The sequence below is a fragment of the Rhizopus microsporus genome, assembly GCF_002708625.1.
Source record: "Rhizopus microsporus ATCC 52813 unplaced genomic scaffold scaffold_36, whole genome shotgun sequence".
NCBI classification, from domain to species: domain Eukaryota; kingdom Fungi; phylum Mucoromycota; class Mucoromycetes; order Mucorales; family Rhizopodaceae; genus Rhizopus; species Rhizopus microsporus.
Genome location: NW_019671951.1, coordinates 80,714 through 89,967, shown reverse-complemented (window position 1 = coordinate 89,967; position 9,254 = coordinate 80,714). Strand labels below are relative to the sequence as shown.

Below are 9,254 nucleotides of genomic sequence, written 5' to 3'. Positions count from 1 at the left end.
AGCTATAGCATCCTTGATACAAAATCAAGTCTTTTTGTATATGTGCATGTTACTCAAGAACAATAAAACCCGGGTTACACTGTAAATCAAGCTACTGTCCTATATGAATAATCTAATAATTCAGCATTATTTATCTGTTACATACATACAAGTAACAAGCAACCGTCTTAAGTATATGCTGTACTATATCTAACTGGAGTGCCAAGAAACATCATAAATTCGTTTATTTCATTCAAACAACACTTTTGTGAAGAGAGTCAATCGTGCCTTTTAAAATACTCACAGATGCATAAAATGCACAAGTCCTTTAGACTACTTCTATCCAAAACGCAAAATTCTTTAAAGGAGCAAATCATTCCCAAATAATCAGATTATCATTGAATCAGTAGCCATAAGTGACAGTTAAACTACTTCAACTGTCTAAATATACTCCTTACCTACTTAGTCTTGTGCTCATATCCAAGTTCTCGACAGAATTAAGCCCCTCACGTGACTACTATTTGACTATACAAAAAAAAGAGAACCGTACAATCCACTCTGTACAAAAAGAAAAAGGAGGTTCTTGGGGTTAAAAGCTCAGTAATAGATTCATTATTAATTGAAACAACAACGTAAATCGTGGATCCATTAAGTCACTTTAAAAAAGAGAAAAAGAAAGGAAGAAACTTTACTGAGAGGGAAAATTTCCTGTTCCGTTTAGGCCCATTTTTATTTACCTTTTTTTTCCCTTTTTTGCAACCCTTGCTTCGACCCAAAGGGCCACACTGATTATTCGACATGTCAAAAGTCGTTATTGACACAATTGAAAGAACAAAAGAATACAACAACTTTATTGAACAACTAAAAGCATTTCATACCAGAAAAGGGTAAACAAAGCACATTATTTTGTATATTTACTAAATGTCAATTATAGAACAACACTACTTCCTGAACCAGTATTGGGAGGCAAAAAAATCGATTTACACAAGCTATTTAAGGATGTTATTGCTGCAGGCGGCTTTGAGCAAGTAAAAAAAAAAAAACATTAAATATATAGGCTTCTTATCCAATATACTCATTTCTTATTCAGGTAACCAAAAAACGAAGTTGGAAGCAGATAGGTGATGGATTTGATTTACCAGCAACTTGCACCAACTCTGCTTATATCCTCAAGGGATTATACATTAGAAATTTGGTAAATATATATATATATATATACTAAATGCAGTATTCATTGTTAAAACGGATTACAGTTAGGATGGGAAGAAGAACATATTTGGTGTAAAGAATGGGTTCCACCTGAGGAACTCAAGGGACCTGAAGCTCATAAGGCATCTACATTAGCTGGAAAGACATACAAGAAATGTAAACATCACCATACAACAACGAATTGTAAGTAAGCTTCTATCCTAAATAAATTGCAAACTCATGATTGATTTAGGTAAAATAAGAGAAACACCCATTTTACCAAATCAACCTAGCATAGTCAATACACATATTTTACCGTATAATATGATTAAAGCAGATGAAGTTCATAAATGTGCCGTTTCAGAACTACATCACCTTATTCAGCCTATAGATCATGTTCACTCGATAGGATCAGATAGTAGAGATTGTGTAACAGGTAATCAGTATTAAAGTTTCCCCTGAATCAAAATGAAGCTCATTTTCATAGGCACTGAGTTTGACGACAACGCCAAAAAGACCATACTATTGGCACTTCAATCCAACAATGCGAGCCAAGTAGAACTAGCGCTCAATAACATTGTTACCATCTCATACGAATGTCCACAAAAGCTATTACTATCCGACAACCGAGTCTTGCTGGACATTTTACTCCAGAAGGCAGACGTTTGCTTACAAAACATATTGTTTTCTCATTCAGACTCTGAATCACAGTGTACCATACTCAAGATACTCCACATCATGCGCAACTTTTCATTTGTTGAACCCAACATACGCATACTAGCAGCCAATGCAGACTTTAAGCAAATGTTGATCAAGTGTCTCGTTTTGCCCGATTCATCGCATTATAGCCATTGTATTGATATACTAGAGAACATGACACCCTTTGTTGAATTAGGGCCCTTTGATTCTATCATCGGATGCTTGAACAACTTGCTCATGACAGCGACCGAGAGATCGGTGATATTGGGCTCTATCCGTATCTTGACCATGCTTGCCTCATCCAACACTAATTTACATTATCTTTTGCCCACATCAACACAAGTTGCTGAGCGAGTCGCTCAATTTTTGATTGCAAATGATGAAGAGCTTATCGGTGTCAGTCTAGAGTATCTGTACCAATACAGTCGACTATCCATCTCGTTCAGTCAGTCCTTACTTAGTCTACATGGAGGCGCTGATATAGGCATCATGGTCTCACTCTTGATGACGCCGGCCAAGTATTTTGTTCCTATGCTTGTCCAAGATACCTTCTATTCCCCTCTGCCGTCACCTTCACCTAACATGTTTGGTCATCCAAAAGAGCACCATAGGAATTCACCGTGTATGCCTAATCTGGCATCTTATCAGCAATTAGACGAACCTTATCGCTGTTTAGGATGGTAAGATCATTCTGATAAACTGGGCCTCGCTAATATATAACACATGATGATAGGCTTAAAGATAGATTTGAGCTGACTCAATCCAACAGTGAATTATCCCTGGATGATGTATATTTACTGTATAAAATGAGATTTGATCATGAAAAGCCGCTCAAGTTGAAAGAATTTTATACAGTGCTCAAGATTGCATTTCCAATTGCTACAACGGGGCCCGAATCATCACAGCCAGGCAGCGCTGTGTTAGAAGGCACAACAATTCGTGGTCTGCAAGTCAAACTGAATATCTTACAGGATGGTAAGTTTTCAAGAAAAAAAAAAGAATAATTTCTTATAATGTATTATAGGATCAGAGCTGATGTGCCAGTGGACAAACTGTTCTGAAAGCTTTGATAGCGCTCAACTCCTTCAAACACATATACTTCATGATCACTTACCTACAACCACAAGTTGTATGTGGAGCGACTGCAAGGACGATCACCTGTTCAGAGACAGAGGCGAACTAACAGATCACGTCCAACACTCTCATCTCCTCAACAGTAATTATACCGACAACTCAGACATTCAAGGCGTAGCTCTTGTTGCAGCACAATTATTAAAGGTGCTCTCACAGAATCCAAACAGTCATGTTCGATTTATGCCTTATGAACAAGAATTGATCATGATGACAAAGATACGACCCAAGCTACTTCCCTATATAGAATGCATGTTTTCTAACTTTCAGATCGCCTCCAATAATTCTTCTGTTTCTTCACGCTCTTCTTCCATTTAATCACCAAAAAAAAAGCTGCCCTGAACCTTCATACATTTCGTCATCATTTTTTTTTTTTTAATTTTTCATTATCAACTCTGCACACACATTTTATTTATTTATTTCCCCCTCTTTTTTTCTTTTTTTCTTTCTCTCTCTCTTTTTTTTCCATTCTAAAATAAATTGTGTTATGTCCAAAAACTTATCAATAAATACAACGTCTAAAGCCATTAATGAAAGATGTTCTTCTAAACCAGACACTCTACAAGATGAAAACGCAAGTCCACAACGAAAACAGTCTCAAGGCTTTATAGAAGAAAATGATGACGATGATGAAGAAGAAGAGGAAGAGGACGAAGAGGAAGAAGAAGGTTCTGATTTTTCATCTTCACCTAGTATACCTGATGAAAATATCAATTTTGATCTTGTCTATACACTTCATACATTTGAGGCCACTGTAGACGGCCAAGTGTCTGTCAAAAAGGGAGATGCACTTACTTTACTAGACGATTCCAACTCATACTGGTGGCTGATTAAAGATTTGAAAACATCTGAAGTTGGATACATTCCTGCTGAAAATATCGAAACGCCCTTTGAGAGATTGGCAAGGCTGAATAAACATCGAAACGTGGAGGTAGGACAAGGATGATGAATTGTTTATTTATCGCAATCTAACCACTTCTTGGTTTATGGGGGTGATTGTAGATCACATCATTAGGCCATGCAGCTCATTATATTAAAAACAACACGAAACAAACGAGATCAAGACAAAAAAAAGTTATGCTCTCACCATCCGTCAAAGTCCAGCTTGAGGTCATCTTGGCAGATGATGAAAATGAAGAAACGACATATGAAGAATGGAATGAGGAACTGATTGATAATGCTGATGATATTGAAAGCGAGGAAGAAAAAGAAGAACAACCTGATGTGAAAGAGGAAAAGGTCAAGGAAAATGAAACAGAGCGTACGTCAATAGAGGATACCAGCGTGTCTTCTAAAGTACTTCGAGTCTATGCTGGTAAATTAAACGTTGGAGCATCCTATCATTCAATACGCGTGACAGAAAACATGAGTACGTCTGAACTTCTCTCGAAAGCAATGGAAAAGTTCCACATACCACAAATTGACAAACACCATAAACGCAGCAGCAGTAGTGTTGAGTACTATTTATCCATTCGAAATAGAGATGGTGATGAAATCACGCTGGAGCCTGAAGACAAACCATACAATATCTATGAATCACTGAATGCACACCTTACTACACCTATGCCAAGTCTTTCTGAGCAGTTCAAGCTGTCTGGTACCTTGAAAAAGAAGAAAAAGAGACAGCATGATGTACAGTTTTTGCTGCATAAACGTATTAAGCGAATGAATGAAGGCGGGCTTGTTCATATCAAATTGTCCTTATTGGCCCAAAAGGCTGCATCTGATAAAGGAAATGCCTTCTTCCAATCATGGTTAATGAAAAAGAAAAAGAAGGTGGCATCGGTAGCAGAAAGGATTGACAAAGTGGTAGCGGTCCATGATACGATCACAATAACCCAGCTAACACAAGTTGCATTTGAAAAATTTCATATTGTACCACATGAATCACATTCATACAGATTACTGTTACATACAAAGAATCGAGGTATATGACAAAGAGAGCTACCTATAGGATTGTATTGCTGATACACTATATAGATACCCTGTTAAATAGTGAATTAATACTAGCACAGGTGCTAAAAGAGCTTGGCAATGACGAAGAGAAGCAGTTCATATTACATAACTTTAGTAGCACAGCAACGGTTACTCAGAACAACAACAAAAGCAACAACAACAGCAAATCATTGGTTTTTCCTTCTGATGTATTGGGATCTGATTTGCCTGCAATGCTAATAAAACAAAATATTTCTACTCCTTCTTGACTATGAATATGGTTTTCAACAACACTCTCCTTACTTCCATACTCTGAAGCAGAGAAGAGCTGCACGCATGAAGTAATATCAATACAGTCTTTTCAGAAAGTAAAGTCGCATTTTTGCAATTTTTATAATACAATTTATACGAAAAAGCGACAACCCAGTACGACATCTCTTTCTGGAATGGTGTATCACCATAGGAATATGCATGAAGATTCATGGTTATTGTGGTTCCTTGATTTTCATTAGATTGTTTTTTTTTTTTTGCAGTATAGATCTTTTCAGTACCCTTAGGATTAAGTTTCAGGAATCCTATTCATAACGTTGGCACGTCATAATTAGATATCTTGTGGGAATACCAAACATCTAATTCGGATGACAGTGATAGTTGATTCTGAGACACAAACTATTCTAAAACGAATATGTTATTGTCCCTAGTTGAGTAAACCGTACTATGTCTACATCAAGGAATTAGACTAATCATTGGCAAGATCTTACCAGAAATAGGTCATCATAGAGTTAAATCTTATATTGTATCAGGTAAAGAGAAAGAAATACCTTGTCATTAGCCCAAGATTATTGTATTTTCACGTCATACAGTCGCATGTGATGATTAGATAAATTTTTTTTACTTGTTTTTCATTTTTATATTTTTTGTCTTCTTTCTTTCTGTCTTTTTATGGAGGAAAAAAAGATTGTAAGCTTTGAAGAGTATAAACTGCCTCCATTAGGCCATGCTGTATCCGGTGCTGTAGGGTCAACCATTGCGAATTTATTTATATATCCACTTGATATGTAAGTCAACCATTATGTTTCATGAATCGTATACTTATCTTTGCGAAACTCAGTTCAACCACTCGATTACAGTTAAAACAAGACAAGGAAGAGAATGAAGGCATACTTTCTACCATAAAGTCAATTTATCAAAAAGAAGGCGGCATCAAGGGACTCTATGCTGGATTAGGATCAGACACGCTTGCTACCGTCCTATCAAGTTTTATTTATTTCTACTGCTATACTGCATTAAGGAATGTTCAGGAAAAACTAAATACGCGAATGGGTAAACCAAACGCTCAGTTAAATATAGCTCAAGAACTCTTTTTGGGGGCTGAGGCTGCTTTAATTTCTCGATTCTTTACGACACCTGTGTCCAATGTGACGACTCGACTCCAGACCAACGGTGGAAATGGAGGTTTTAGGGCAACAGCCATGTCTGTGTTTGATCAGAAAGGTATCACCGGCTTTTGGACGGGATATCGTGCCTCGATGGTCTTGGTCTCCAACCCGTCCATTACGTACTTTGTCTTTGAAAAACTAAAAGCGTTTTACCTGCAAACCAAGAAAAAGTCAAGTTTATCTTCTTTTGAAGTCTTCTTGTTCTCTGCCCTATCAAAGAGTATTGCAACCATGATCACCTATCCTTTTATCTTTTTACGCACACGAATGGTGAGCGGTAAAAATGACCGAGAGAAGAGTGAAGATGAAAAAGTCAAGACGAAAGGTATGGTGGAGACATTAAAGGAAGTAGTTGAAAAAGATGGAATGATTGGATTGTATAAAGGAATGAAGGCACAACTCATTAAAGGATTCTTTAACCAAGGCATCATGTATATGATTAAGGATTACGTAGCAACCTATCTCACCCTTGTATTCTATCACTCATATAAATTAAAAATGAAGGCCAAACTTGGCGTGTAATTAATTATAAAATAAACATTTATAGACAGATATCCCATCACTGTTTTCTATTAATTTTCTCGGCCTTTGCGGTCTTGGCGTAAGCCCTATATAATCGATAGATACCAAACAGATGTCATGCTGTGCATATTGTGAATAATGAAGCATATCTGTAGTGGTTTAATAATAGAGTAAGCTCTATATATGTTTTTATCTACAAGTGCTTCCAACAAGTAATGTCACAGCCAATGAAAAAGATGTCATTGGTCGATCAAAATCAATATCACTGGCCAATTAAAAAAGATGTCACTCAGAAATAGTCATATTTTTAGAAACTGTATCACCATAATTAATTCTTGGCACCGGAAGAGTATAAATGCAAGATGAATATTTTTTCCTTGGTATTTCTTTTGTTTTTCAAATACTTTACTAATTTAACATGAGTACGATATTTTTATACGAAGATGGACATGGGAATGTTGTTGATGAGAATGAATTTGCTGTTGAGACACTTACTACTCATAGTGAATACATGCAAACTGTGTCCTCGAGTGAATCTTCTTTGACATCTCGTATATTGATAGAAAAGCCAAAAGATAAAGATACTCATATGAAGAAGGCAAATGTAAAACGGTATTATGTGCGTTATACTGTCCAGGATAAAGCTCGGTTTTTTGATCTGCAGATTGAAAAATGTATGAGTGCATCAGCTGCAGCGAAGCAGTTGAATATTCACATTCGAACAGCGTACAGATGGGTTAAGCAGTATAGTACGTGTCCTGATACCATTTTTGACAATGCTAAAAAAAATAGGCCGAAAATGTATCTTGACCGAAAATCATAAAATGACTGTTATCAACTTCATTGATGCTAACCCATCTGCTTCTGTCGTAGAAGTGACCGAGCATATGTTAAAGCAATTTCATGATCTTAGATTTTCTCGCAGCACTGTTTATAACTTTATGAGAAGTGAATGCAACCTTTCGTTGAAGAAAGCAGATCTCCATTCTATTGAAAGAAACAGTCCGGCAAAGGTTGATGAGCGATACAACTGGGTTTGCAAATGGGAAAACACAGACATGAATTTCCTGTCAAATTGCGTGTTTCTTGACGAGTGTTGAATACGAAGTATCAATTAAAAAGAATAAAGACTAGAATTAACCAGACTAAAAAAGATATATATCGATTGACTTTATTAAAGACGAGTATTTATACTAAATGTGAGACACTCTTCAACTGAGATCGTAAAACTTTTCATAGAGGCTTGTGAATGACAATTGAGGCAATGAGAGAGTTAGGACGAATCGGGTGTCTTTGATAAGACGATGATCCCTAATAACAATGATGGATCAGAGTTATTGGATACGCGTACCTTAAAATGCAGTTCCTGGTAATTAGCTTAAATAATGATCCATACAGTTGTTTCAAAGTAGCAAGCTGAAGTCGAATAATTGCCAGTTATTGTTTCATATGTGGTTAATAGTTGATCCACTAAGTATGAATACAACAAAGAGTCTGCTTTTGATATTAATATGAAGCGTTCAAGGGCTTGGTCCAAAAAGGGCATTCGCGTTATTGTTACCCGTCCTACAACAAGAGCAAATACAACGTCTATATTGGGTGCTATCTCAGTAGCAGATTTGATTACGGTTGCCGTAAAAAAACCAAGACCTGCGAAGAAGAGAAAAGCTGATGGATATATAAACTCAGGAACTGTAACAGGTCATTACATTAGTTTCTTAAAAGTGACTCTTGATGAAATGGATAAACATCCGCATATGAAAGGTCACTATATAGTTATGGATAATGCACCCATTCACACACGTGAAAACATAAAGAAGTATATTGAGTATCGAGGGTATAAATGTGTGTATCTTCCTACTTATTCTCCAGAGCTTAACGCAGTAGGACAATTTTGGGCAGTGTCAAAGAGTAAGGTTAAGCGCCATAGGATTTTGCAGGAAGACACCCTATCAAAAAGAATTGCGGAAGCTTGCAAAAGCGTGGAGAAAAGTCTTCAGAGGTTTCGTTTCGCATTCTTACAAGTGTTGGGATAAATGTCGAAACAGAGAGCCCATATAATGACAATGACAAGAATCGGATAAGAAGAATCAAGTAAGCACTATTTTTATTCATTTATTTTTTTAGTATAGGTCATAATTAGGTAAACAACATAATTATCCATTGTAAAAAAAAAAAAAAAAAGATGATGCTGGTTCTTGTTGAATGCTGCTGGCTACCATCTGGCATTTATCTGGCAGCCATCCGGCAACTGAAACGCTAATTGGCTGCCATCTGGCATCTATCTGGCAGTCATCCGGCAACTGAAATGCTAATTGGCTGCCATCTGGCATTTATCTGGCAGCCATCCGGCAACTGAAA

General features: G+C 36.7%; 3 protein-coding genes across 3 annotated transcripts; all 3 read left to right on the top strand.

The window, feature by feature from the left end:
* Nucleotides 1-724: 724 nt before the first annotated feature.
* RHIMIDRAFT_274792 (uncharacterized protein) lies at nt 725-3,459 on the top strand. The gene is made up of 8 exons (XM_023612499.1): nt 725-866; nt 914-1,007; nt 1,070-1,174; nt 1,233-1,371; nt 1,421-1,603; nt 1,655-2,546; nt 2,600-2,841; nt 2,891-3,459. The coding sequence occupies exons 1-8, from the start codon at nt 778-780 to the stop codon at nt 3,313-3,315; spliced, it is 2,169 nt and encodes a 722-aa protein (XP_023461120.1). The 5' UTR covers nt 725-777; the 3' UTR covers nt 3,316-3,459.
* Nucleotides 3,456-5,306, top strand: RHIMIDRAFT_274785 (uncharacterized protein). The gene is made up of 3 exons (XM_023612498.1): nt 3,456-3,928; nt 4,000-4,924; nt 4,978-5,306. The coding sequence occupies exons 1-3, from the start codon at nt 3,485-3,487 to the stop codon at nt 5,199-5,201; spliced, it is 1,593 nt and encodes a 530-aa protein (XP_023461119.1). The 5' UTR covers nt 3,456-3,484; the 3' UTR covers nt 5,202-5,306.
* Nucleotides 5,307-5,851: 545 nt separating this feature from the next.
* Nucleotides 5,852-6,930, top strand: RHIMIDRAFT_220833 (mitochondrial carrier). The gene is made up of 2 exons (XM_023607419.1): nt 5,852-5,990; nt 6,044-6,930. The coding sequence occupies exons 1-2, from the start codon at nt 5,875-5,877 to the stop codon at nt 6,891-6,893; spliced, it is 966 nt and encodes a 321-aa protein (XP_023461118.1). The 5' UTR covers nt 5,852-5,874; the 3' UTR covers nt 6,894-6,930.
* Nucleotides 6,931-9,254: the final 2,324 nt, after the last annotated feature.